Genomic DNA, 27,949 nt, shown 5'->3' on the forward strand with positions numbered 1-27,949 from the left:
ACCACCTTCTTCTTCTTCTTCTTCTTCTTCTTCTTCTTCTTCTTCTAGATTTATTTATTTTTATTGGAAAGGCAGATATACAGAAAGGAGGAGAGACAGAGAGGAAGATCTTCCATCCGATGGTTCACTCCGTAAGCAGCCACAATGGCTGGAGCAGAGCCAATCCAAAGCCAGGAACCAGGAGCTTCTTCTGGGTCTCCCACGGGGGTGCAGGGTCCCAAGGCTTTGGGCCGCCCTCCACTGCTTTCCCAGGCCACAAGCAGGGAGCTGGATGGGAAGCAGGGCTGCCGGGATGTGAACTGGTAACCATATGGGATCCCGGCGCATTCAAGGCAAGGACTTTTTTTTTTCTTTATTTTTGACAATCTTTACATGGTTAATTAGGGCACAAAGGTTCAAGGGCTACAGGAAAGTGGGTAACACTATTATTTCCACATTTTTTTTCCTGTATCTGGGGTAAAGGGGGAGATAAAGGGAGAAGCCCCACCCAGCCTCCCACCCATCCCAGGTCCCCAATGTGGGGTGTGCTCCAAGGGTCCTGCTCAAGTGGATTTGATAGTTCAACAGTTATGAATTGCTGCCAATCTCGCCATTCCAAGCACGACGAAGTCGTTGCAGAATCCACTGACTGACACAGTCCACCTTAGAGTCTCCATTTGCCCAGTTTTTCACTGCTAACATATGGCTGGGGTGGTTGGTTGATTTGTTCTGTCCTCTGTTGTGGTACAGGTATCCTCTGCAGGTTCCGATGGACTGCCATATCCTCCATGCGCACCTGATTGTGCTGCCCCTGCTCCGTCTGAGCCTCTTAGGACGCTCGGCTGTGGCATTTGCACTCCATGGCAGACCACGGAACCTGTACTTCTCTTCATGGTTGGGGTTCTGAGTCCGGCAGTAAGGCGAGGACTTTAACCACTACGCTATCACGACCGGCCCTAGAAAATGCCTTCTTACCTAAAAGCTGCTCTGCAGTGTTTGAACCTTGTGCTAGTCAACAGGCAGCACATGCATGGGGCACAGGGCACTGTTTCCGTGCCTGGAACTGAGTGCAACAGATGGGCACATCAAGGCACACTGCACTCCCACAGCCACATTTTTTGCTTTTTTGTGGCTCCATAACTTGTGAAGCACAGGAACTAACAAATCAGAACTTCCTTCCTCCAAAACACTAGGCTTTCAAAGTTAGTTTTATTTATTCAGGAGGCTGTGTGTGTGAGAGATGCTGTGAATCTGTAGAGAGGAGTACTCTAGGTGAAAGAACACTCCCAAATGTATTCAGTGATCCTCTTTGGATTCTAAGTTAGGTCCAGAAATGAGATTATAACAAACTCAAGAACTCCTTGCCTGTGTGAGGAGCTCAAGAGTCTCAAAGAAAGAAAGCAGGTGCAATCCAGGGCTCCCAGGAATGTGCCAGTCATGACAGAAGACGGGGCCCCATGTTGAGGAGCACAGAACAGGCTTAGGGGAAATGGGGGCCACTGTGAGCACGCCCACCTCCCAGCTCTCGTCCAGCCAGCCCCTTTGGGGACACAACCCAGGCAAATAGTGCACCCCATCTCCCCACCTACTGCTTCAGGGACCTGGGGGTAAAGCTTGCTGCTGCCCACAGATGGACGCAAGCAGTGACCTTGACATTGACTCTTGCCAAGGGCAGCTAAGGAGGTCAGAGGTGTTCCATGTGCACTGGGCATGAAGATGCATGTACAGCCCTGGAAGCCACCCGCTGCAGTGGCTTCAGCCAGGAACCAAGAGCTCAGGAGACTGGCGACTTGGGGTGCCCTGTGGAGGATGAGCTGGAGGTGGGGCAGGGCAGGCAGGTGCATGGCAGTGTGGCCCTTTATTTACAGGTTCTGGAGGGAGCTGGCCCTCTTCCCGACAAGGGGCACACGCTGGGAGCGTAGCCTCCCACGTGCCCTCCTTGCCTGCTCGGTGGTCTGCAGGGGAAGCAGGCTGGCCGGGGAGGTGACGCTGGATGCCCTTTACTGCTCTGCCCCTCTCCTGAGCTCCCTCCTGGGTCTTGTCTCTCTTCAAGTATTCCAGTAGTTTCCTGGAGGGTGCGTCTCCCTTTGCCCCAGGTGCCCATCATGGGGGAGACCCCAGGCCAGGCAGAGGGGTCAGCGGCTGACCTCGGAAGTAACCCCTCCAGCTGGCTGGGCCACTCAGGTGGGGGGACCCTCCCGAATCACACCACTTCTGCAAAACTGAAACCTCTCTACCTCAGGAAGTCAGGTGTGGCGACATTAGAAACTGCCCTGTCCTCCCCAAGATGGTGGTTCCTGGTGGTGGAGGCCTAGTTACACCAGGCAGTTTAGAGGCAGCACCGCTGCTATCACAGTGCCGATGCATAACTTAGCAGGTAGCCAGCACCTGCCACCATTGATGCAACTCCATCCTTTCCCCAGCCCCGGGGGGGGGGGGGACCAACAGCCTCCCTATCAGCCACGCAGCTGCCTCAGGGACAGTGCCCTGGACCCCTCTGTCCCCTAACCTGTCACAAGGCCTCTCTCCTTCCTGGGGGAGCCCACGCCCCTAGGCTGGGCACAATGCCACTGTTCCCACAGGGTACAGCATTTCTCCTCCCTATGGCCCGAAATGCCATAAAGTCAGAACAAAGAGAGGGAGCCAGGGGCCTGGACTGGGGGGGTGGGGGGTGCTGCCGCTTCCTGCTAGGCAGAGAATACAGCTGATTGTTTCAAAGCCAGCGCCCAGGCAAGTGGCCAATTAGCCAGGCCGTTCATAAGCACCCCCTTCCCGTCCCCTCCCCCTGGAGCCTGGAAGGGCAAGGCTTGGGCTCTTGGAATGGGCTTCTGCCATTCAGATCGATGGCTGAACGGTGAAAGGAAGCAGATCTGTTCCTCACCGCCAAATTTAGAAGCCCCCCCCCTCCGCCCCCACGGCAAAGGTGACCTGGGGTTATCGCTGCGGTAGGCAGCTGTCTTTGGGACCAGACCACGCCCTGTCCCAGCCTAGCCTGGGCGCCTCTCCAAGGCAGTGTAAGGGACTCCTAGCAACCCTGGGGAAGCAGACATCTGTGCGGGGAAAACAATTCACCTCTCCTTGTCTTCTTCCTCTCAGTTGTCAAGAAATTACCTGCAGCCCAGACAGGAAGAAGACGAAAGTAGGTCTGGGGGGGGGGGTCCTGCTGGGTTGCTCAGGGGTGCTTCCCCTATCCCTTACCAAACGCGCCCTGACTCTTGCCTGTTGAGTCCAACCCTGTGAAAGGGAGCCACGGCCACCAACCCCTGGAGTTCGGCCCACTCCAGCCACAACAAACAACCCAGAAGGCAAGCCCCGGTGGGCTGCACCAGGGGGCAGAGAAAAACGTGGGTTCACCCCGCAGGGCAGCAGGGCAGCAGGGCAGCGGGTCTCAGCAGGTCCGGGCTGCTCCCACCCCCGCCCCGCGGTGATGTGCTGGCCGCTGGCCCTGGTGCTTTGCAGTTTTTTCCCTGCCAGGATCCTCCAGGATTTCCTTCTCAAAGCCCAGAAGCAGGTGTCGGACAAGGGACCACGTTGATCTCGGAGCCCCTAAAGTGGCTTTATTGGGGCTGCCCTGTGCTCACCCCAGTCCAGGGGTCCCTGGGGTCAGGGGCTGCGCGAGGCCAGGAGGGGTCCCCGGGCGAAGGTAGGACCCCGGCCTGTCTGCAAACACGATCCAAGTCAGTCGCCTCCTCCCTGCTTCCTCCGCCATGGGAAACCTGGTCGGGGTACCTGTGCTCCGCGACAGCCCAAGGGCTGGCACCGACTGCTCCCGCGCGGCAGGCGGCACCCAGGGGTCGTCGCAGCAACCGAGGGGGCAAGGGACCAGGCCGGCTCCCCGAGCGCGCAGTCAGCCCCGGCCAGGGTGCCTCCCGGCGACTGCGCTCTCGGGGTCCTGGGCCCTCCCGCCCACTAGGACCCAGGTGGTCCTCCGGCTGACCTGCACGGGCACCACGCTGGGCCCGCCAAGAGCGCCCGGGCATGAAGCCTGCCATCGACTCCCGGAGAAGCCCCTAGTGTAGGTACGGAGGCCCGGGAAGCGGCGAGAGTGTTTCCACACCCAAGGAGGCCTCTTCCTCTCACAAAAGCAGCCCCCCCGGGCGCGTCCGCGGGGCGCCCGGCACGACCCCCAGACTGCTGCGGGCCTGGCGCCGCCCCCTCGCTCCCCGGCTAGGCCCGGGCGGCGGCTGCACTCGCGCGTCCTGGGTTCTGTGCGCGCGTCCGCCAAGGCGCGGGGAGGCCTCCGCGTGCGTGGCACGCGCGGCTTCGAGGGACGCCCTGCCCCCCCCATCCCCCTGCAGGCCTGCAGCTCCGGACTGGAGGGAGCCACGGGGACCGGGCACTCCCGGCTCCGGGAGCCGAGCGCCCCTCTCAGCGCCCCTTCCCCAGCCCCACCCGGAGGTGCCCGCGGCTCTCCGGCTTCGGCAGAACCTGCGGCAGCCTGGCGCGCCCCGGTGGGCTCCGCAGCGCAGGGGCGCCCCCTCGTGCCCAGTGCGCGCCGCTGCCGCCCGGATGTCCCCAGCCCCTCCAACTCTTCGCAGAACCCTGAGGCCTAGGGACTTGAGGCCCAGAAAGCGGCTCCAAACTGGGGCCGCAGGGGGGAGACTGGAGTGTCTGGAGATTAGAGGTGCTGTTTAAAAATGAATCGCTCCAAGGGTTGCTTCAGAGAGGAAACCAGCTCTAGGATCTACCCCACCCCTGCTGGCCCGGTTCCAGTGGTGGGAAAGGTGGGCCCAGGTGTTCTTCGTCTGCCTGGGCTTTGTGCGGTGCTGGGGGCCCGGCCTGGATTCCTGCCAACACCTCTTACACCAATACCGGCAGCCTGCCATGATTCACCTGGCCGACCGCACCTGGCGACTGCGGGGGGGGGGGGGGAGGGGGGCTGCCAAAGCTGAGTCACGCGTATGACCTGCTAACAAAACTTCAGGGCGTGGCAGGTGACCCCGGAGCTTGTAGCTTCCTTGTGGCTCTGTGGCTGCCCTGCACCTGGGAACTGCAGCCCCACACCTGTTCTGAGGTCAGGGCAGCTGGAGGGCCCCTGGTGTGCTGGCGCAAACCCGAGAGCCTGTCACCTGGCTCTGTGACCCAGCCACCCTGACAGCTGCTTCCCGGCTGGCACAGGTGACTGTTAGCGCAAACAGGACCAGAGGAACAGAACCCACACAAGTAGGGGCAGAAGCCTGGCATTAGGTCAGCGGCTGGACCGGCGCACCTGCTCCCTCGGCTACCCCACCACCCTTACCAAGACAAGCTTTTGGAGGAAGCATGGGAAGGGAGAGGGGAGCTGAGGCTTCCTGGGGATGAAAGGCAGGGCAGAGGGGGCCAGGGTGGGCATAGGCAGTGTCAGGCACTCCTGGTCAGCAGTCAGAAATGCCAAATTGTCAGGAAGCACACACCTCAAGCCAAGGGGACAGAAACAGTTTCCCCCAGGACTGATGCGGAGCCCCCACACTGGGCTTCCCCTGCAGCCACCGCCATGAGCCATTCTCAGGTGGGAAACTCCAGACTCTGCCCCCTCCTGTCAAGGCACACAGCCCAGGGTCCCTGTGAACTCCTCTCCCCCATTTCAACCTGCAGCCCAGTCCTCAGAAAGAACGGGGCAAATGGAACTAAAGAGAAGCTGATTTGGGTGTCCACTTTAAAAAAATCCATGCACACAGTCCTTGCACACTACATCCTCTGCAAACTTTAAAAACCTTCTTCCTTTCTGGGCAAGGATGCTGCCATGACGTGGAAGCTCTGTGTGTGTGCTGGGGGGGAGGGGGAGTTTGGCTTAAGGCCCAGCCACCCTGGTCTACGTGGGAACTCGCAGGGTGTCACCTGCCCACACCATATGCGACCAGCTTGTCCCAGGAGTGGGGATGTGAGGAAGAGGAAGGGCAGTGAGTGATGCTGGACCCTCTGGGCCAGGACCTAACAGTGCTGGCCATTTCTAGCCTGTGGTCTTCTCGCTTTCCAGATTCTGAGTTGGAGGAAGAAAGCGAAGGCAGTGTTTCTCCAGGCCGCACTGTCTAGTGGGGGAGCCAGCCATGGACTCTGCTGCAGGGACCTGTGAGCCGCCCGCATGCCTCCCCATGCCTGCCTCCCTCCACCTCTGTCCACCAAAACCCAATGTATTCAGTGATCGCTTTCAGCCTGGGCCGCTCACTCGGGTGTCTGCCTGGAGCATGCACCCGCAGCAACAGCAACCAGTCTTTTCACAGATAACCCAGACCTCGCAGCCTGGGGTTACCAGCCCCCCTCCCAGGGCTGCCTGCTGCTGTCCCTCGGCCCAGTGGCCCATGGTACACCCCACGTCTGCTCTCAGCACATCAGCCACGCACTTAGTAAATGATGTTATTCTCCCATGCGCGCCCACGCCCGCCTCCTGTTCATTTCCCCTTCCTCGGACAAAGATGGAGGGGCTCAGGTTTGGGGGTGGAGAGGAGATAGCAGCACAGTTCCTCCACCCTGCCTCCCTGCTCCCACTCCTGCAGCACTGCAGTGGTGTGCCCCGGGTTTCTGGGGCGGGACAAGCTGCTCCACAGGCGGGACTGGCTGCTCCACCGGGACCCATCTAGGGTGCGTGAACTCTGCACCGCTCCTGGCTGCCTCCTAGGGCGCAGAGATCAAGTTAGGACCTGGGGTGAAAGAAGAGTGTGAGTGTGCGTGTGTGTAAGAGAGGGGGAACCAGGTCAAGAGTAATAAGAGATGGAGGAGGCAAACAATGAGACATGGACAAACGTTCCACCATGTCAAAGGAGCCAGGTCCCAGCTAGAGTGACCCGACGGTGGCGACAGTGGCAGACACACAGGAGCCACCAGAAAGCCTGGGTCTGAGGGAGGACCTCTCTGGTGTCAGCAGAGCCTTGGGGAGCCATTGGAAAGGAACATACCTCCCTGCTATAAGCAAAATACCCAGAGTCCCAAGCTCTTCCATCCCCAAGTGGTGTCCCCAGTTCCCCAAGCAAATGAACCTTTATTATTTTTTAAATAGAAAGCTTAATATTTTATTTTTATTGGAAAGTCTAATTTACAGAGAGAAGGAGAGACATCTTCCACCCACTAGTTCATTCCCCAGATGGCGAGCTGGGCCTGCACACAAGCTGGGCCTGTTTTTGAATCCTTACAATCAACCCAGCCGGTGGCTCTTACTCTCCTGATGGCCTGCAGGAGGTACAGGAGGTTTGTCCCTCTGTCAGCCATAGCCACGCTTCCAAACCCCCCAGGGCCCTGCAGACTGTGGGGGACACAGAGGGAGGCCATCAGGCAGCTCTGATATCAGGAAATCTGCCCCCCTCAAAGGATGGAAGTGACTCTGGAAGGTAACTCCAGCCCTTAGGACAAAGTAGGGCCCAGCCAGACATCTGAACATGTCCGGCTTTGCTGGCCCTGCCCAACCCCTCCTTGTCCATACCCCTAGATGTGGCTCTCTGCCTTGAGTCGGCCCAGACTCCAGCCTGGTGCCCGGGGCATGCTGGCCAGACTCCAGGAACGCCATGTGCTATGGCTGGCTGGCTCCCGGCCCCTGCGGCTTCATGTAGCTACCCGCTACACCCGGCCAATTCTGCCAGGACACCTGGGAGGAAGCCATCTCTGGCAGGGCCAGAGGAGAGTAGAATGGTGCTATCCCGGGGCTGCCCCACGGCCCTGCTCATTCATGGACTCAACGAGCTGACACTGCCCAGCCAGGTGGCTGACGCTGGGCTGGACTAGGCCCGCCAAGTGCAGGCTAGGCACAGTGCCTGGCAGACAGTGCTCTGTGCCCAGGCCCCCCAGCGTCCAGCAAAGAGCTGGCACGTAGAACAGGCACTTCCTGCTCAACGAGTGAAGTACAGAAGAAGAAAACTGTGCCGCAGCAGAGCAAAGGTGAGCTGCAGCCAGAGAAGCTGGCATAGCCTAGTACCACCTTCCTGCTCCTCAGAGCCTGGCAGGAGCATCCCCAGAGCTGCCACTGGGCAGCCGGAGGCCCCAGCTGGGAGGCTAGATAAGGTGTCGGGGCCAGCGCTGCCTGCAGGTGGAGGGTGGAGCTTCTGGGAGACATGGCTACCCCGGGAGAGCAGAGTGGACACATAAATGTGTTACAGTCCTGAGCGGCTCTGGGCATGTGGGTCCTCTTCCCCTCAGCTGCTTCTCACACCCCAAGTGCCGCTCTCGGCAGCCCCTCTTACTCTCCTCCCCGGCGTGGGTCAAGTGGTCCTTGAGTCGCACACAGCTAATGCCTGGGAGCAGTGGCTACAGGCATGGCGAGTGGATGACGTGGATTCATCATGAAAGACCTCCTGTAGATCGGGCTCCCTGTCCTGAGTGGCCAGGCCCCCTCCACAGGGTCCTGGTACCCCCCCAGGATGGGCTGCAGCCCTGGGCTCTGGAGAGCAGCTGGAAAGCCCTGCCCCCAAGCAGTGTTCCTGTTGCAGACTGCGGCACCCACCATCCCGACTCTGGGGTCTGGTGACTGGCCGAGCCCCGGCCCTGCCATGTCCTTAAGCCAACTGCACTGGCAGGGGGCAGGTCACTTGTAGAGGGATTGGGGGAGGGGCAGTGAGGCCGCGCCTCATGTGTCTGTGGCTTGGAGCCATATGATGCACTGCCTGCTCAGCAAGGAAGAAAAACCATGAGTGGGGCAATTCCCCGACCCAGGAGCTGCTGCTGACCTGATACAAATCCACCCTCCGTTGGAACAGGAAGCACAGCTTCCCGCATCCTGCCCTCGGCCCCTGCCACATCCCTGCCACAGTGACTTCCAGGAAAGGTCAGCCACATGGCTCTTCCCACTGCACATAAAGTACAATATCCACATGCAGCCCAGTCACCCAGGCCCTGGGGACTCGGCCAGTGCCCCAAACCTGCTCCTCCATACCCCACCCCCCTTCATCCTGCTCCTGGCCTCGGTGAGGGGACACTCTGTCACCACGGAGCTGAAACCAGAACAGGTGCACCGTGCCCTGGGTCAGTCCTCCTCTGGGAACTCAGCATGGATTGGGGACAGTTAGCAGACAAGCTGAGGTGCTGCCAGCCACCCCCCCGTGCCTCCACGTGGTCCCCTGGGAGCAGAGGTGACGTTCTAGCAGTTAGAGGTGGGTATGGTGGCCATCTTGGAAAGACAGTGCCACGGAGGCCCAGGGCGAGCTCTGCAGATGCTCCCCTGGGAGCTCAAAGGTGGAAATCCCAGCATCGGCAGCTGTCAGCGGGCACCCCGCTACGAAGCACCCTGCTCGCAGACCATGACCTCACTTAACCTCCAAGGACCCTTCACCCGCCCTGGGGGCCTGTGGGTCTCTCCCACGCACTTGGCAGGTGGCCTGGCTCCCACTTTCCAGTCCCCAAGACAGAGGCAAAGAAGAACAAATTCAGAGGGTCCCCACGCGAGAGCGTCCCCAGGGACCCACGGGAGTGAGTGAGAATCCCTTCTCTCAAGCCTCTTACAGGTGTTTTATTTGTTTGCTTTTCTTTTTGCCTTTTTTTTTTTCAAAATAATAACACATTTTTTAAAAAAAAAATCAAGAACTACACAAAAGGGACCATGTCTTGGAGTCCATGTTCACATTGTCCCACACCAGGACTGGCTGCACACATTTCCCCCACCCTCCCAGCCAGGTTCCCCGCCTCTCAGAGACACACAGGGTCAGTTTCTCCCCTGGAGCAGTCTCCTGGGCCTCACCAGAGGGTGACACCTGCAGCCAGCCCCTGGCACCTGCTGCTCCCAGGTCCCCACAATGCTGGCATCTCCTTCATCCCATCCCTTGTGCCAAACCAGAGCCAGGAGCTGGAGACAGAAGGGGACTCACCTTGGTCCCCACAGGGGACTCTTTCAGGGACAGAGCACTCCCCTGACCGGCAGGAGATGACACCCAACCCACCCTCCTTGGGAGGTTGGGTGTCTCTCCCCAGTCCTGCCTCCAGCCCAGCAGACACTACACTGGAGCCCTAGTTCTCGGGCCTGACCTTCCCAGGGCCCTCCGATCACCACAGCAGATCTAGGAACAGGACACCTGGCTCCCTGAACTGGCCTCCAGCAACAGCAAGGGGGCTCCCCCAACCTCAGGCTCCGAAGGAAGGACTGGGTGAGCAGGGGGCAAGGACGCAGGGCTAGGGGTGCAGAGCTGAGGGTGCCAAGTGGGAGGGGAAATGCAACAGAAGAGCCACCCAGGGGCTGTGCGGGGCAACGGGCCTGGGCTAGGGGCTCTGGTCTGGTGATAGGGGCGGTGCCTGCTCCTGCATCCTGCCTGGGGTTACTGGGGCAGAGGGCACAGTCCACGTGACCGTGGCCCCCAGGGAAACGCCCCCCTGTACTCCGCCCTCATGGAGGATAGAACCCCCAGCCCTGGCTCCCAGCAGGGACTCCCAAGTGCCCCCTCGACAGCCCAGCCAGACCGGGGGGGGGGGGGGGGAAGGGGGGCGGGGATCATGTCTTGCCAGCTCCTCCAGCACCCACCCCCCACCCTGCCCCATCCATGCCCTTGGCTCTACTCCTGCTGCTCATTCATTTCCATGTCGGACACCAGGATGTTCTTCTCCGTGGCCTCGCCGGGGCCTGTGCTGCTGCGGCTATAGCGGGCACCCTCGAAGGCCCCACGCTCCATGCTCTGGCGCCGGCGGTAGAGGATGAGGGCGGCGGTCAGTAGGGCCAGGAGCAGCAGCACGGCCATCAGCACCACCACCAGGGCTGTGGGGTTCTCCGGCAAGGCCGCTGGGGTGGGGGAGGGTCCCATCGGGAGGGGAGAGACACAGAAAGCTGACGCGGCTGCCTACCCTGGCTGTCCCACCACCAGCGTGGGGGAAGAGCAGGGATCATCTGGGTGGGCGCGGAGAGGGCACCTCTACTCACCTGATGGAGAAAAGCTGCTCTCCTCCACTGTGGGCAAGAGAGAAGGGAGAGTTCAGAACGGATGTGGTCCCCAAGATGATGAGGAGGATGACTCAAATGTCACCATCGTCACCATCTCATGCCATGCGCACCAGCGCTCTATGAGCTGGGTATTATTCCCATTTTACATAGGAGGAAACTGACGCCCCAGAGTTGAAGTCCTGGATCGGGGGAGCAGTCAAGAGATGTGGCCAGGGCTTGAACCCCGCGGTGTCCCCTCGCCACCCTCAAAGCCTTCTTTGTGCGCAGACTTAAGGAAGCTAAGTCCTAGGACCACTCCTTCCCACAGGGCAGGGTGCCCCAGTTGCTCCCTGCGTGGTGGTCGGCGTCCTCCCATCCCCACACCGCATCCCCAGCAGGTTCAGAGGGACCACTGGCCCAGCCCCTTAGGCCGGCAGGTGGCGGGGACTGGGGACAGCGCTGGCTCACCGCGCGGGAGCTTGCACACCACGCCCATGGTGACGTTGGCGCAGGCGCCGGGGCGCCAGAGCCCGTTGTTGCTCTGAATCCAGTAGCAGCTGTTGTGGCTCAGCATGCTGGGGCCCAAGCCCGGGGGTCCCCAGTTGGAGTAGTTCACGGCTGTGTTGTCTTGCCACACCAGTGTGCCCCCTAGGTGGGAGAGAATGCTTTGAGGGGCGTGGGCAAGGGGAGAGCGGGGTGGGGCGGGGAGCAGGAGCAGACCTGTGCCGGAACTGTCTCCGCCCTCCCTTACCCACCCTGGGTCAAGGCTCAGAGCACGGAGCAAGGGTACTTCGTCCCTACGCCCGCACCCCCGACCCCCGCGGCGTCACCTTTGGGGTTCATGCCCAGCCAGGCGCCGCGATTCTGGCCCTCGGCGCTCTGCAGGTGCTCCCAGACGAATACGTTCTCCATCTCGTCCAGAATGGACAGCACCGCGCCCCCCGCTACAAGCACAAGGGAGGCCAACGTCAGGATACACGGGGTCCCACTCCCGGGGGTGCCAGCGTGGGTGAGGGTTCTGCGGCGGAGGGGGCGTGGCCCGCGCTCCCCAGCGCGCTCCGGGGCGCGGCCCGCGCTCGCCCACCTGTCTGGCAGCGCTGCTGCGCCTCCTTGTGCCCCAGCAGCAGCTCCATGTGGAACAAGTAGCAGTGCTCGCGGAACGGAATCCAGGCCGAGTCGGCCAGCCCCTGTGGACAGCTGCCCTGGTAGCTGAATCTTCGCAGAGGAGGGGGCCCTGTCGGGGGGCGGAAGGGGGCGAATGGCCCGGCGTCCTCCGCAGCGCCACGCCCGCCCGCACCTCGGACCCGGCAGGTGGCACTTACCGCCGCCCACTCCACACACGGCCCCCTGCAGTTTGGTGTCACAGCTGGCGGTGCGCCAGGCCCCATCCACGTCCACGTAGGCACAGCCACCTGGCTGCTGCGGTTCCCCGTCCTGCCAGTTTGCGAAGCTCAGCGGCTCCTCTGAGACCCAGGAGTACCTCCGGGAACCCTGGGTGCACGAGCGCATGGGGTGGGAGGAAGAGGAGGAAACTCAGGGTGTGTGTGGTGCGGTGGGCCATGGCGGGAGGCCAGGGCGCCTGGGTGGCCTTGGGAGCCCACCTCTTCGCTGGCCAGCCCGATCCAGAGCGGTGTGCGCAGCCCGTGGGCGGCCTGCGTGAGGAACGCCTGGGTGTAGGGGTCGAACACGCGAGCCAGACTGGCATTGCGGCTCTCGCACAGCAGGAGAGCATCATGCCAACGCAGAGGCTTCTGCAGCAGCCGGAAGGTGCCATTGAGGTAGGAGAGGTCGGTGCCAGGGGCAGGGGGTGTGGCTGCTGGTGATGGGCTCAGGGAGGGGTCTGCGGGAGAAGGAGGAACAGGGATCAGGCTGGGCTCTGCCCCTCTCACTGGCTCCCAGGCCTGGGGACCCCCAGACATGAAGAAAGACCAGGACTGCCCCAGGTACAGGGGAAACGCCCCTTGGCTGGGGTGTCAGTCACCATTGCCATTTGTGCAGGAAGCTGGCCTTGGTCTACCCTTCCCGACAAACCCAGGGCTCGGGGATCCCACAGACACATCTCAGACTTGGAACCTCAGGGTCCCTGCAATGCTAGCCCTCCACAGAGTCCAGCACCCAGCTCTCCAGGAAGCCCTGGGTGTTCCTGCCTAGCCCTCCCATAGCATCTGGCCTTTCTGCCCACCTGCTTCCAAGCAGGTCCAGCATCCTGAAGGGACTTTTCCCCCACCCCTTCCCACCCTCAGCTCAGAAACTGTGTTTCCACCCTCCCAGCTCTGCTCAGCTCTGCTGGGGCTGGGGGAGGGGTGACGCACCTGTGCGCTTCTGGCAGATGAAACCATGCGTGTCCTCCGTGCAGCTCCGATCGTCCCAGCGGCCGGTGAAGTGGGCAGAGGGGCTGTGCAGGACCACGGCACAGCTGGTCTGCAGGGAAGGAGTGTGAAGGGAGCCCCAGCAGCTGCAGGGTAAGCTGAAGGAGGGGAGACCCAGAGGAGCTGAGGCAGCCAGATGTGGGGGTCAGGGGAGGTCCTTACCGGCTTGCTGCCACTGGGGGCAGGGCTGGGGCCCGAGGGTTCCCCAGGTGCCCAATTGGAATAGAGCAGTGGCTCCTGCTCCACCCACTGGAAATCCCTCTGCGAGGCATGGAGGCCAATCCACAGGTCAAAGGTCACATTGGGCAGGCTGGCTGTGATGAATGCTGGGGTCCCCAGGAAGATGGGTGAGTGCCAGGGCTGGCTCTGCTCCAGCCACCTGATCTAGGGACCCCTAGCCCTCCCATGGGCAGGCCCTACCTTGCTCTAAGGCATTAGCAATGGTGACCAGCTGTGCCTCTTGCTGTTCGCAGGAGAACCGTGCTTCTGACCACTTCACTCGGTCCTGGGGGTCCTGGCCCTGGATCCGGAAACACTGGAGGGGGGCAGGGGACAGTGTGAGGTGCAGCTGTGTCTCCCTGTCCCACGAACCCTCAGCAGCAGGTCCAACAGGGGCTCCGGGAACACTGCTGAGAACAGGGTGTTTGGATCTCCCAGGACAAGTTGCTGGCACCGTCCCCCTGCCAGCCCAACACTGAGGATTCACACACACCTGTCCATGAGAGGGTTCTTTGGGCCATCAAGGTTCCATCACCGAGAACAACAGTACATGAGCCAAGCAGAGGAGAAGGAGGTCAGCCTCAAGAGTGCTCCCAGGCTACCATCCTGCTTCCTGGACCTGCAACCATCACTTCTAGCATCCTTTTCTCTTCAGAACTGAAGAGCAGGGTGTTGGGGGGCCTGGGAGGTAAGGAGCAGGTAGCCCCAAGTAGAGAAGTACTCCCTTACCCATGGGCATTATTTCCAAAATTCCCTGTATATGCTTTGTGGGTTTTCCCTATACTTAAAAAACTGTGGTAGGGCCCGGCGCAGTAGCCTAGTGACTAAAACGCTACACCTTGCACACACGGGGATCCCATATGGGTGTTAATGGGTCCCATATGGTTCTAATCCCAGCAACCTCATTTCCCATTCAGCTCCCTGCTTGTGGCCTGAGAAAGCAGTTGAGAACGGCCCAAAACCTTGGGACCCTGTACCCACATGGGAGACCCAGAAGAGGCTCCAGGCTCCTGGCTTCAGATCAGTTCAGCTCCAGCCATTGCGGCCGCTGGGGGAGTGAATTAACGGACAGAAGATCTTCCTGTCTTTCCTCTTCTCTGCATATCTAACTTTACAATACAAATAAATAAATCTTTAAAAAAAACTGTAGTAAAGGTTCATTTGTAATTTAGACATAATAAGAGATCAGCCACAGCTAATAGTAACAGAACAAGTGTAACAGTATACTACCACACAACTGTCATGATCACCAGCCTTGCACTGTGGGCTGGTTATCAAGTAAAAACCAGGATTACTCGAAAAGAGGTCCATCTGATAACCCAGTTACCACGTGAGTGACAAGTGAACAGCACCCACACCTGGACCAAAGGCTGGGTCCCGTCAGGGTGCAGGAAGGCTTGCCATCTCCCACGACTCACAGTTCGTAATGACCATGCTTGTCAAATCTCTGAGTCCTCTGTGGAGTTTAGACTGTGGCTAACTGCAGAAAACTGAAACCATGGAAAGCAATCGAGCTGCTGGGGGGCGGGGGGGAGGAGTCTGTGCTGAGTCGTTTCCAGGGGGCGGGAGCCATGGTGTCGAGACCACGAAGCCTGCCCACAAATTCGGCAAGAATTTAACACACTGAGACATACACCCTGCCTGATAGTTAAGGAAAGAAGGTCAGAAGCCTCCAGACGGGAAGCTGAGAAAGAGGATCCCAATGAAGTGGCAGTTTTTAATATGATCCCGAGTGCATGGATGAGGCCGGTAAGGGGAGTGGGAAATGCTCAGACGGTGGGATCTGGTGTGGCGGAGAGCGGGTTCCTGGCATGTTAGCGTTCTTCCTGTCTGTGTTACTAGAGCTGGAGTAACGCACATAGCTCAGTACCTTCCACCTGTTTTTCCTGTCTTAGTATAAAAATGATTAATACTCTCCTGAATACTGTGCCGGTGGGAGGCCCATGACACCGGGATCACCTGAGCTCGGGGATCCTAGCCCAATGCCCGCCCTGAGACTGCATGCCCCTGTGTGCCCTGGCTGGAGTCCATTCCCGCTACGCCAGTACATGGTCACCTCTCTTGGCTATAAACTCTCTATCAACTTCTGGGTGACAGCAAGGAGGGTCTAATTGGGTCCACTACACGAACACCTGGGTGAAAAGGAGACCCCCCCCAAAAAAAAAGGAGAAGCAGCTCCCACCCTGGAAGGAGCACTTGGAAACAAGTTTAGAAGCACCGCTCTTCTCATTGGGCTCACTGCGCCCAACGTTCCACCTGCACACTCAAAAACACTCGGGCAGAGAATTTGCTAAATGTTAGTTTCTAAAAAATCTTCGGAAGACTTAAAAACACAAAGCCTCTTGATCAGGTCTTCTCATGCATATATGAGGCAGATGGGATGATAGAAATCTGTCCATTTTAAACCCCAGAAAAGCTTTGTTGGAGTGACAGGAGGGTGAGGAACCAGGCAGAGCGATTCAGGACGCTCAGCCAGCGGCAAGCAACCCTGCTCCGCTCTGGTCCGCGTGCTCACGTGACAGGTCGCTCCTGTGTACACCAAGTCCACATTGTGTGAAAGAATCTGATTTGAGACCTGAGTCTCGCATACCACAAAGCGTCAGACCAAGACTTTAAACATATCAGAGGATGAGCAGTTACACTGCTCTTATCATACACATATGAATAAAATGTACACACACTCACTGTTCAGGTATGCATGTTCAATATTCTGTTCTACTACTCAGAATTCATTATCAAAATGTTTGGCGACCACTAGTGGAGAAAACGCACAGTGATGGACCACTTTGCCTCCTGGCAGTCAGTAGGACTGCGACACTGAGTCATTTTCCAGAAAGCCCAGCCCCTGGCACTGGGGCCAGAGGCTGGTGGGTATAGGCTCGAACCTACAGTATGACGCTAGCAAATGGCCAGCACCTGTCCCCCAAGTTCACATTTTCTCCCTGCCTCCTACCTTGTTGAGGAACTGGTTCCAACCAGAGGGGCAGCCTCCTATGGCTGCAGGAGGCGGGTCTGGGGGCCGTGCATCCCGGGTGCTGTTACTGCGCTTACAGATGTAGGGCAGGGCTGTCAGGCACCTCTGGTCCCCCCAGTCCTCTGCAAAAAGGAGAAGGGATGGGCTGGGGGCTGGCTTGGCGAGGCCTCCCACAAAGTTTAACACCCCTGTCCCCAGCTCTGCATCCAGTGTCCCACTAATGCAGACACTGTCCCCCTACCCCCACCCTAGGGCAAGCCAGGTCCCACCCTCCTCTCTGGGTCTAGCCCTTCTTGGGTTAGGAGGACCAGACCGTGAAAAGAGACAGCTGGCCCTGGCCCAGGGTTGCCTAACTGCAGCCCAGATCCACCCTCTTGGGGACAACTGTGCCCCCAGCTGGCCCTCACCTCGGCTGGCTGTCATGTACACGCACTTCTTGTCCTTGCCAATGGGCCGTGGTTTGCCAGGAGCCCAGGAGATGAAGTTTATAATGGAACCATCTGTCCACCTGCAGTGGCAGAGCCCAGAGTTCTATCCCACCTCGGTGCAGCATGCAAGGGCCAGGGGAGGACCCAAACCCAAGGGCTGCTGGCTAAGAAGAGGGGCTACTAAGCCAAGTACAGACAGGGGGACCCCCAAAGATCTGGAGTCGTCCATCAAGGCCCCACCTGGCCCCAGGCACTCATTCCTCTGGAAGAAAAACCAACCAACCAACCAAAACAAAACAAAAGAAAAGCTGAGAGCAAAGATGTATTCAGATTTCCCTAAGCTGCTGGGCCTTCCTGCCTCAAGACTCAGATGCATGGTGGACACCACACACACAGGCCCACACCCCAGGCTGACCCAACTGACTGAGAAGAACCATGGACACACAGCAGGAGCCGCAGCCATTACTTAGGCCAGACACTCTCTCCTCTGTACCTGCTGCCGGCCAGGGCTCCTACCTGAAGCGCCCATCACTCTCCGAGGTGTGCAGGCCGATCCACCAGTGCTGTTCCTGGCCCAGGGCGAACTGGAGAGGGAGGGGAAAGGAAGAAAGGTGAGGGCGCGCGGTTCCGTGGCCTCTCCCTGCCTGGAGCCCCCTGCGCCTCCACAGCTCACCTTCTGCAGGTTGTGCCCCAGGAAGTCGAGCTCGGCCTGGCTGTGTACGGAGGCCAGCTCGGCCTGGAACCACGTGCAGACGCGCTGCGCCTGCACCCACGTCGAGTGGTGCTCAAAGAACCTGTACTCGGCCTCTTGGAAACGCTGCCACTCCCGCCGGCCTGGGGAGCAGCGTGGCGCGTGAGAGGCAGAGGACAGGGCCAGCAGGGCACCCACGTTGTGCACTTGCTCCAGGCGCGGGTGCCCAGGTGGCCCAAGCCCACCCTGTCTCCCTTTCCTGGCCCGGGGCCGCGGTGGCAGTGGAGGTGCACTGGGGGCCTTACCTTGCGGTCTGCCATCTGGCTCCCGTATGTCGACGCCTGCGGAGGAGGAGAGGGACAGTAAGGTAGGCAGAGCCACTGCAGCGGGGAGGGGCCTCTCCAGGGACCCTGGCCCCGGCGCCCACCACGTCCCACCCCGCTTGACCTCGAGGGATCTTGCAGACCCAGTCCAGCTGCGTCTCGCACTGCATGGCCACCCACTGCAGGGAGGCCAAGTCGAGCACCGCGCAGCCCCGAATGTCGTCGTCGTCGTGCCGGCTCCGGTCGAAATTGTGGTATGAGAACTGTAGGGCGGCAGAGGGCGGGTTCTGAGGCACTAGGCCTGGCCGTGAGGTCCCTGGCCCCTCCACCAGACCCGGCTCTCACCCCGAGGCCATCACTCCAGCGCCAGCTCTGACCACCTGCCGGGTCGCGACGGTTCAGACCGATCCAGAAGAGGTGCTGCTCATGGATCTCGGGCTCTGATTCGCTGCACCACCCAGGGGGGCGGGGACAGAAGACAGGGACGTGAGAGGGACTGGGATCCAAACAGGAACCCTGCCCCTCTGAGCCAAGACCGCACCAGGCCTCTCCACTGCTCACTCAGAAGGGCCCCAAGGCACCTGCGGGAAGTGGCCATGGCTTCCCTTGGCTGCCTCTGGGTGTGAGGCCAGGCCCAGGGTGTTTAAGTGGAGGAGCAGGCTGTCCGATGCTGGTGTATCCCCGCCCCCACCAGGGCTCTGTGACCTGGGACAGATAACCTAACTTCCATGGGTCAGCCTGCAAACAGCCTATAGTCCCTTCTTCACTAGACCATGTGGGCGGACAAGGCCAGCTGCAGCTCCAGGCTGGCGTGTTCGAAGAAGGGAGGGCCCTGAGCAGCTGTAACTTTGGTCCAACTACGGGATCCTGAGCTTGCTGGGAGAAGATGTCCCTAGCATTAGGCTGTCAGGCAGCCTGGAGCCACCTGGAGTGTGTGGGAGCTAAGGGGTTACGGGTGCTGTACATCAGAATACAGGGGCCCCAAGGGACAGCGTTGGTGCAGTCAGATGCAGTAGCAGTGTGGATTATTATGGGACGGGGTGGGTGAGGGAGAAACGGTGGCCCTGGACACAGTGGGCAGGGATTCTGCCATGGAGGAGGAGGAGGAAGAGTCACTACTTTAAGGGACAGTGAGGCAGAGGGGTACTACTGGCTCTCGAGTCCTTATGGCTGCATGGGTCATTCCAGTGTGTTCCTCGGGGACTCCGGGGCCCCAAGGTTACTGATAGGACACGGGCACGTGCTGGCACCAGGCCACTCTAACCCTGGGATAGGCCTCACTGAAGTTCCCCTCCATGCTGCCCTCCTCCTGCCCCCAGCTAGCAGAACCCAGTGTCCACTGGCCCTGCCATGCCTGCTCCTCCCCTCGTGTGCGGCAGCCCTGTCCCAGGCTCAGTACCCGAAGATCTTGTTGAGCATGTTGGCCACGAAGTGCTCCTCCTCATAGCTGCCCAGGCTCAGCAGCTGGGCTCCCAGCTCGTGGCATGCACTCTGCGCCTGGACCCAGCTCTTCTTGTTCTGCGGCCGCTCAGAGCTGAACACCTGCAGGAGCACAGCCTGGCTGTCCAAGCTGTCCCCTCTGCCCACCCTCCCAGGGGCCCTGCTATTGAGCTCCGTGACCATGGACAGCCCTGCTCAGCAGAGAGCTGATCCCTAGACCCCATCATCTGACCAGGAGGGAGACCTGGGCTATAATCGCAGAAGAGCCATAGCAGTTTGTAGACAAATCCCTTCCCTTGCTGGGCTTTCTATCTCTGCATGTAAGGATGACTCTGAGCGGCCAGTGCCGTGGCGCAGCAAGTACCATGGCCTGTAGTGCTGGCATCCCACATGGATGTCAATTCGAGACCTGGCTGCTCCACCCCTGCTAAAGCTCCTAGGAAAGCAACAGAGGACAGGCCAAGTACTTGGGTCCCTGCTGTCCACATGGGAGAAGCTCCTGGCTCCTGGCTCCTGGCTTTGGACAGGCTCAGCTTTGGCCATTGTGGCCATTTGGAGAATGAACCAGCAAAAGGAAAATAGATCTCTCTCTCTCTCTCTCTCTCTCTCTCTCTCTCTCTCTCTCTCTCCTCTGTGTAAGTCCTAAACTCTCTGGGGACTCCTAATCCTAGCAGGATTCAAGTTTCTAACGTGGTAATCTAAAAAAGGTTTATTTTAGCTATTTTTTTTAATGCTTACTGATTTTGTTTTAAAATGACTAATTTAAGTGGCAGAGTGATACAGAAAAAGAGAAATCTTCTATCTGCTGGTTCATTCCCCCCAAATGGTTGCAACAGCCAGGGCTGGGCCAGGCTGAAGCCTGGGTCGAGAAACTCTATTGTGGCCTTCCATGGGTGACAGGGTCCCAAGTATTTGGGTCATCTTGGTTTCCTTCCTAGGCATATTAGCAGAAAGCTGGATTGGAAATAGAGCAGCCAGGATTCCAAAAAAAGGCATTTCGATATGGGGTGCCAAGTACCAAGAGGTGACTTAGCCACAGCACCCACGCCAGGTAAAGCCAGGACAGGCATGGTGGCGTCAGCTTAACCCACAGGCTGAAACAACTCCATCTGGTACGGGAGGGTCCGGTTTCAGTCCCAGCTACTCTAAGTTTCCAATTCAGACTCCTGGTCATGTGCTAGCAGGTAGCATATGATGGCCCACGCCCTTGCCACCCATGGGGGAGACCTGGATGGATTGCCAGGCTCCTGCTTTTCGCCTGGCCTAACCCACACTCTGACAGACATTTGGGGAGTGAACCAACAGATGGATAATGTGTTGCTGTCCTGTCTGTCCCTTCTCCTCTCTGTCACTCTGCTTTTCAAATAAGCAAATAAAAACAAACACATACAAACCAGCCAGGCTGACCCCAATATCTGCAGCTCTAGGGGTTTTCCACCAATCCCCCAGCTGCTGGCTGAGTAGCCACCTCGCACCTGCCTCGGAGCCCCTGGCGAGCCTTCCCCCGGAAACCAACCCCGTCTGCAGTCTGGGTGCCATCCCCTGGGGTCCCTGCTGGTCAGCCAACAGGCTGCCTTACCTTATAGCAGAACCGGAGTTTAGGGCCCGAGCCCCAGCCCCTGGGACAGGGGCCCGTGAGGCTAGGCGTGGGATCCGGCCCCGGCAGCTCTGGCGTCACCGGCGTGCCGAGGCTCTGCCGGCAGATGTAGCGTGCACGAAATGAAGTGCAGTTCTTCACCTCCCATAGCCCCATGGCACTGCCTGTGGCCAGGGCCACGCAGCCCCCACGGCTGAACCCTGAAGAAGCAGACAGGACACCTCAGGCCAAGCGGCTTAACCTCCCTGAACGGTCTCATGGGATTATTGAAAAAGGGTTCAAACAGAATGATCGTGACGCGTTCCCAACAGGAATGCCAACACCGTGTGGCATCACACATACACTGGAGCCTCACACCAGTCCCACGGGAAGGTTCAAGTTATGCCCATCTAACAGATGAGGAGACTGAGGTTCAGGGTCAGAGCTGGGCAGTCAGACCCTGGGCCTCCAGTAGAGCCAGAGCACTGCAGGTGCCCGGCAGCACCAAGGCCAGTGGAGACAAGGGGCCACCCCGGTGCCACGAGGAGGGACTCACCAGGCTGGTCCCGGTTCCAGTGAGTATACATGACCTCATCCCCACTGAGCCAGCAGAAGGAGCCGGTGCTGTTAAGGTCCTGCAGAGCCGTCCAGAAGTACTCGCCTTCCCAGCTGTAGATGAGGCTGCTGATGAAGGCCTGCTCGAACCTTCCAGAGAGAGATGGGCTGATCAAGGTGGGGAGCTCACCCCTCACCCCAACACCGTACTGTGAGAGCTTGGGAGCTGGGCCTGGGCAAAGTGGAGACCCCTAACAGTCCTGTAGCTGGCCCTGGGGCAACCCAGCTCCCTCTGCCTACTGCCCAAAGAAAATCTCATCTTGCCAAGGCTTGTCCTTCATGCCATCTAACCTTCAGTTGCTAAAGATGTTAAAAGTCGTTTGGGGATGAGACTTTACCAGATCTGCAAGCCTGTTGAGGCCCCAGGGGACGTACTGGGGATGTCATGACAGGGCACGACCCTGAGAGGCCAGGCTGGGGCGAAGGACACTCAGGGCGGTACCTGTTGGTGATGGTGACCAGCTGGGAGCCGTGTTCAGTACACAGGCGCCGGGCCTCGCTGTAGGTCACCTGGTCCTCTCCCAGCCAGTAGCAGGAGGGGCTGTGCCAGGTCCAGCCCTGGCTCAAGACAGTGGATAGAAGGGTTTGTGTGAGGGAGATGACTCCTCACCTCGCTCACCAGTCTGGGGGTGACAGGTGCCATACCTAGGGAAGGGGTGTGTGCAGGACATGGGGGACTGTCCATGCTTGGCACATGCTCTCTCCCCTCTGTTGTCAACCCACAGCTGTCAGACCAGGGTGCATGGTCTGGCTTAGAAGGTGGCTCAGGACACCATGGGAGCCTTCCCATGAGCCAGAAACACAGTGCCGAAAAGCTATGCAGAGATGCCCAGGTGCAGAGGAGTCTAGGTGCGCCCCAGGATGGTGGGAAAAGCTGGGCCCACCGCCCGCCTCCACCTCCCGCAGGCCAGGATGGAGACCCCACTGTGCCCCCGCCCTAGCCATGGGCAGCTGCCTCCTCCCTCAGGCCTGTTGGGGTTTCCTGCTCCGGGATCTGGGCTGTGGGTGGGGGAAGATGTGATCTGGGGCTTGAGCCAAAGGAAGGCAGGGAGCAACCAGGCCGGCAGTGTGGAGCTCATGGGAGGAGGCAGGAGGCCACAAAGTGTCCTTTAAGGAGCAGCCACACCACTTAGAGGGCTGCGGGCTGGGGCAGCCTGGAGGGCACAGGAAATGGGCTGTTGCCCACCCATGTTCCCACCCTCACTGCCTCACTCGCTCATTCACTTTTCATTCCTTAAGTGCCGCCCCCCTCAATCACGAAGCCCAAAGGGGCCAGGAGCAGGAGGGGAAGGTGTGGTCCCGCGGGAGCAAACAGACAGACACATACACACAGAGTACATCACCTTACCACACCGCACTGTACAGCATCGCACATCACACCTCAGCCTCGTAAGGGCCAGCGAAGCCACAGGGGGAGACAAGGCTTGGGGGGGGGGGGTCCACAGCCACGCCTCCCAGGCCACAGCAATGGGCCACCCACCTCCCTGTCTCTCCACTGCCTCTGGAAATGGATGCCCATCAAGAGGAGTGTTCAGGGCTTGCTGGGAGGGCCTGCTGCACGATCCAGCCACCACCCGCCCTGGAAGCCCGGCCAGCTGGTCCCAGCCAGGGCCCTCACCTTGCGGCAGCCGTGGTCCTCATCGGCGGTGCCCTGGCTCAGCTGGCCTGCCTTCTTGCAGATGGACGGCAAGGACTGGTTACAGGGACTGTCATTCCAGCGGCCTTCCTGGGGTCACAGCGCCAGGGAGGGTTTCAGCCTCCATCCCCCATGCCCTAGCTCTCAGCCTGGCTTCCAGACCTGCCCGCCTTGCCCTTGGCCCTGACGCTGACATGCTGGAGTCCTGGCTTCTCATGTCACAGGCTACAGGGTGGGGAGGGCGGATTGGTTCTCTAATGGTCCCTGGAGCACCAACCAAATACCTTGGTACTCCAGCAGGCACTGTCTACGGGAGGAAATTCCTTCTTTCAGATCACTGACACATCATTTCATAAACAAACTTGCTATGACTGTTACAGCTGGGGTTTTCATGGTTGTCCATTGGGCACCTATGGAGCCGTGCTGGGGCAGACTGGGGTGCCAAGTCCCAAATTTCAGCTCTAAAGGTCCCTGCCGAAATACCCTGGCCCAGGTAGCACGGCCTGCCCCTCAAGTCCACCTCAAATGCCAGCCATGTGACGGACACTTGGTGAAGAATTGGTTTTTAATTCTTAAATGGTGGGCCTGGCACAATAGCTCAATTGGCTAATCTTCCCCTTGCAAGTACTGCCATCTCATATGGGTACTGGTTCATGTCCCGGCTGCTGCACTTCCATCCAGCTCCCTGCTTGTGGCCTGGGAAAGCAGTGGAGGACGGTCAAAGCCTTGGGACCCTGCATTCACATGGGAGACCCAGAAGCTCCAGCCATTGTGGCCATTTGGAGAGCAAACGAGCGGATGGAAGATCTTTCTGTCCCTCGTTCTCTGTAAATCTGCCTTTCCAACAAAAATAAAGAACTCTTTTTTTAAAAAAAAAAATCGAATGTGGCATCTCATAAAGCAAACAGCTCTAACACCACAGTCCTGGAGGGATTCACAGCATCCGACGGCAGCCTGTCCCACTTGCCCCTGTCCTGTGGCTTTGACCCTCTTATCTCCACTTGCAGCCCTGCAGCCAATCCTTCACCTGCCTACCCTGCACCTGCAGTGAAACTGCAGCCAATAGTCACAGCCCCATGCTGTGTGGGGGGAACAGGAGCCTGGACCGGGCAGGCCGGCAGAGGCTGCTGCCGCAGCATCTCCCATGATGCGGGCTCAGATGCCACCTGCCGGTGGGCAAGAGCAGCTGGCAGGTGGCCAGGGGAGGGCCAGGCAAGCAGCCTCCTTTAATCTTCCTGCCATGGTAACTTGCCAAGGTGACTCAGCTAGTTGGGGGCGGGGTGCAGGTGGGATTCAAACCTTGGCAGTCACCCCACGTGGAAGAGATCAGCGGGCAGGAGGGGGATGGCCAAGCAAACGATGGGGGAGCTGGGAGCGGTTACAGGCGGGTGCATCTGGCAGGGTCTCCTTCAGCTGGAGCAACAGGGAGAGGGGATCTCACCGGCCCCCAGATGGTGACACAGTCCTCCAGGCTGTCCCGGAAGTTGTTGGGCTCAAAGGGGTGCCAGTGGGTGAAGCTCACGAGGCTCCCGTCGGACCACTCAAAATTCATCTGCAGCTTCAGGTCATTGAGACCGATCCACAGCTCCTCCACCTCTGGGGGTGCAGCCGGAGGAAAGGCGACGTGTCAGCCTGGGCCACCCACAGAGCAGGGGGAGGGGCAGCCCCCAAGGTGAGGAAGGGCGGTGCCTCGCCTTGCTTGATCTGCTTGGTGACAAACTCCAGCTCGGCCATGCTGTGGATGCTGAGCAGGTCGCCGCCGGCCCGCACACACGCCTTCTTGGACTCCTGCCAGCTGCGCTTTTCGGCCTGCAGGCGATAGCAGTGGCCCTGGAAGGGCTGCCAACTCGGTTCGCATTCCACCTTCACGTTGGCCCACCTGTCTGCAGAGACCCACACACTGCCGCTCAGAGACTCTGCCACCCAGTCTGGGTGTCAGCACCCGCAGGGTCGCCTGTCACCAGCACCCCCACCCCGTCCCAGATCTGTCCTCCTGCCGGGACAACTGAAAGGGTTAAAACTCTGCAGGGCAGCAGGAGGCTCAGGGAGGCTGATCAGTGTGGCTGCGCCCAGAAGGAAATGGGTGGGGAACTGGGACCAGCCATCAGGGTATGTCTCAACCTCTGCCTCTGGAAAGGGACTTTCAGCTAAGAGATTCAAAGTGTAGCTCTCTGCCTCCTTGCATTGGAACTGGAGCCACCATTATTCCACCAAGCAGCATGCATTGCCGGGCAACTCTGTGCTGGTCTGGACAGAGGTAGATGAGGGAGTGGGGAACCAGCACGTTGAACCATTCACAGGGCCCAGTGGGATCAAAGGCTGAGGTTGGGGGGGGGGGCACTGTGGGAACCCCGCAGGGTGGCGAGTCCCTGCAGAAGGCCTGGGATTCCTGATCTGGCTCCACTGCCCACCCCAGGGCTAAGAAACTGACCCAATCCCGGCCCTCCCTTGTGCCCATTTCCTTGGGCTGAAGCCCTCAGTTGGGTCTTGGCAGGAGAAAACAAGATTTGGCCAAACCAGCCATAGTGCCAGGCTCAGGCAGGACTCTGCCTGGCTGAGCAGGCAAGCGTGAGCCCGCTCCAAGCCTCTCCCCACGCTGGGATTCTGGGATCCGCTCCTCTCCAGCTGTGCTCTGGGCTCCAGCTGCAGCCCCTCCCAGAGGCCTGCCAAAGGGAATGGGCTGTTCGGTCCTTGGTTTAGGACCTGCCAATCATCACTTGTTGACCAACAGACAGACTGGATTTGAGGTGCTAAGGACTCGGGAAGGGAGCAGGCAGGCTCTTGATGCGTGGGAGCTTGTGGCCCAGGACACTTCCTGCAGAGATGTGGGCGTGGAGCAAGGCAGCTGCACAGGGACATTAGGGAGGGGCCAGTGGTCTTGAAGAGAGGCCACAGATGGGCCAGGCACCCAGCCTGACCTTGGGGAAGACTGGGGGTCGGGTGCTTGCCTCCAACTCCCTTGAGCTGGAGGTGGGGGAGGTCCCAGACAGGGACTGCACTACCCCCTTAGCCAGGGGGAGAGAGCCGTGGCCACAGATCATCTTTCTTTTCTTATTTTAGATTTTGCAAGATCATCTTTGTCAGGAGCAGAAGTTCTGCTCTTTATTGGCTGGAGTTTGCAACATTTTCCTTGGAAAAAATCCCTTCTTTCTCATCCCTACAGTGACCTGGACTCCTGCTATTGCGCCCCCCCCGCCCCGCTCCCAAGCCTACCATGATGCACAGCCCTGGTCACCCCCTGTCAGGTGCTCCTTGGTTTGACACTCACCGTGCATGGGCAACGGGGTCACCCTCAGCTAAAAGGTGGCATCTCAGACACTCCACTGCCTGCCCAGGGTCACACAGCAGCCAGGGCTGGTCCTGCCCCTCGCCCCAGACTCCTGCAGGGGAATCCTAAACCCTCATGTTTGCAGCGGTTCCCCACAGCCCTCACCTGCCCCACCCAAACTCTGGGCAGCAGCCAAGACCCCGGAGGGACTGGCTGGAACCTGCTCCTCTGAGCTCTCAGGGCTGTGCTCGCAAGCTGCTGTGTCTCATCTGGGACCTGGGCATGAATCATCCGGGAATCCTCTTCAGTGCAAGCTCTCATCAGGGTGGAGCCTGGCAGTACGATGTTTCCTATTAACCATATCAGAGCCAGGGAGAAGGTGCTCCCATCTGCCAGTTCAGTCAAGGCTAGGAATCCAGGCCAAAGCCGGGAGCTGGGAATTCAATCCAGGTCTCCCTGGCCTGGGCAGGAGGAACCCATTCAGTAAGGACATAAGCAAGCCCACCCCGGGGTCTGCACGGGCAGGAGCCAGTGCAGGACAAGGATGTTTGACACTCCTCCACAATGCTCCCCAACTATATTCTGAGAACTGTAACAGCTTGGTGGCCCCAGGGCAACTGCTTACAGGAACCACTGTGGGCACCAATGGCCCACACACTGATGCTCCAGGCCTTTAGGGCAAATGTGCGGTACTTGCACCTAAGCCACACACATCCTCCTGCAGAGTTTAAATCATCTCTAGTTGACTCATGACGCAAGTATAACGTAAGTGATGGTTTCTGTAAACCCTCACTAACGCTCACAGTGTAGGCCGCTTCTCCAGGCCTCTCATGTGGACCATATAGCACAGCCTGAACTTGGGGTGCTGTGGAGTCTACAACCTGCCGACCCTGGCCTCCACTGTGACACAGTCTGGTTTGCTCAGACTCTGGCTGAACAATGACATAACAGGGAGGAGCAGACTCATTCTGGGCTGTGCTGGCAGCGAGTAGAGAGGTTGGACCAGCTGTGGCTAGGGCCCTGATGCCCCTCACCCTGCAGCCCAGGCCCCAGCTCACCTGGCGGAGGCAGGGGGCTCACCTGGCAGGTTGGGCACCTAGTAGGGGAGGATCACCTGGTGGTTGTGCACCTAGTAGGGGAATCACCTGGCAGTTAGGCACGTGGCCCTGTGGAGAGCTCACCTGGCAGGTTGGGCTCGGATGTGGCATTGGGCTTTTTCTTGCACACGTAGGGCAGTGCCATGCTGCAGTCACGGTTCTGCCAGCCGCCGGAGGACTCGGTGCGGATCACTCCACAGTTCTCCTCGCTGGGGTTGTCGGGCTGATCTATGGGTCAGGGAAGACAAGTTTACACCACAGCCTAGAAGCCTCTCCTTGGACCCCCTTGCTGCCTTCTGCTTCACTCTGTTCCACAGCTGCCAGATTTCACTGCTTCCTGACCTGGGCCCACAGGGACCCTGTCCTCCCCCAGTACCAGCCCCCAGTTCCCTGGCTCAGCCTCTAGGTATGTTGGGCACCGCTCCCACGGACAGCAGCAGTTTTAATCTGGTTCAGGCCCTGAGCCTGGGAGAGACACATTGGTTGCAAGTTCACCCCAAAGCACTACAGGGACGGGGCTGGGGTGCTCA

The 27,949-nt window shown here is 59.4% G+C and overlaps 2 protein-coding genes across 6 annotated transcripts in view; one reads left to right on the forward strand and one right to left on the reverse strand.

Annotated features, from left to right (window-relative positions):
• MARCHF10 (membrane associated ring-CH-type finger 10) overlaps positions 1–6,323 on the forward strand; it is an 84,626-nt gene extending 78,303 nt beyond the window's left edge. For all 5 annotated transcript variants that reach the window (XM_058676251.1, XM_058676253.1, XM_058676254.1 and 2 more), the window contains 2 exons: positions 3,076–3,118; positions 5,936–6,323. In XM_058676251.1, the coding sequence (XP_058532234.1) occupies positions 3,076–3,118; positions 5,936–5,991 (99 nt within the window). In that variant the 3' untranslated portion in view covers positions 5,992–6,323. The remainder of the gene's footprint in view (positions 1–3,075; positions 3,119–5,935) is intronic.
• A 4,031-nt stretch (positions 6,324–10,354) lies between these two features.
• The window catches only part of MRC2 (mannose receptor C type 2), a 44,067-nt gene continuing 26,472 nt past the window's right edge, over positions 10,355–27,949 (reverse strand). Inside the window, 25 exon segments of the mRNA XM_058676202.1 lie at positions 10,355–10,645; positions 10,784–10,810; positions 11,252–11,431; positions 11,614–11,727; positions 11,868–12,017; positions 12,106–12,274; positions 12,385–12,623; positions 13,096–13,204; positions 13,315–13,478; positions 13,573–13,687; positions 16,325–16,467; positions 16,753–16,853; positions 17,290–17,357; positions 17,447–17,607; positions 17,770–17,805; positions 17,912–18,050; positions 18,133–18,235; positions 19,187–19,329; positions 20,807–21,024; positions 21,360–21,508; positions 21,861–21,976; positions 23,037–23,144; positions 24,496–24,650; positions 24,749–24,937; positions 27,504–27,647. Coding sequence (XP_058532185.1) covers positions 10,422–10,645; positions 10,784–10,810; positions 11,252–11,431; positions 11,614–11,727; positions 11,868–12,017; positions 12,106–12,274; positions 12,385–12,623; positions 13,096–13,204; positions 13,315–13,478; positions 13,573–13,687; positions 16,325–16,467; positions 16,753–16,853; positions 17,290–17,357; positions 17,447–17,607; positions 17,770–17,805; positions 17,912–18,050; positions 18,133–18,235; positions 19,187–19,329; positions 20,807–21,024; positions 21,360–21,508; positions 21,861–21,976; positions 23,037–23,144; positions 24,496–24,650; positions 24,749–24,937; positions 27,504–27,647 — 3,464 coding nt within the window. The 3' untranslated portion in view covers positions 10,355–10,421.

The sequence above is a fragment of the Ochotona princeps genome, chromosome 17 (assembly GCF_030435755.1).
Source record: "Ochotona princeps isolate mOchPri1 chromosome 17, mOchPri1.hap1, whole genome shotgun sequence".
NCBI lineage: Eukaryota > Metazoa > Chordata > Mammalia > Lagomorpha > Ochotonidae > Ochotona > Ochotona princeps.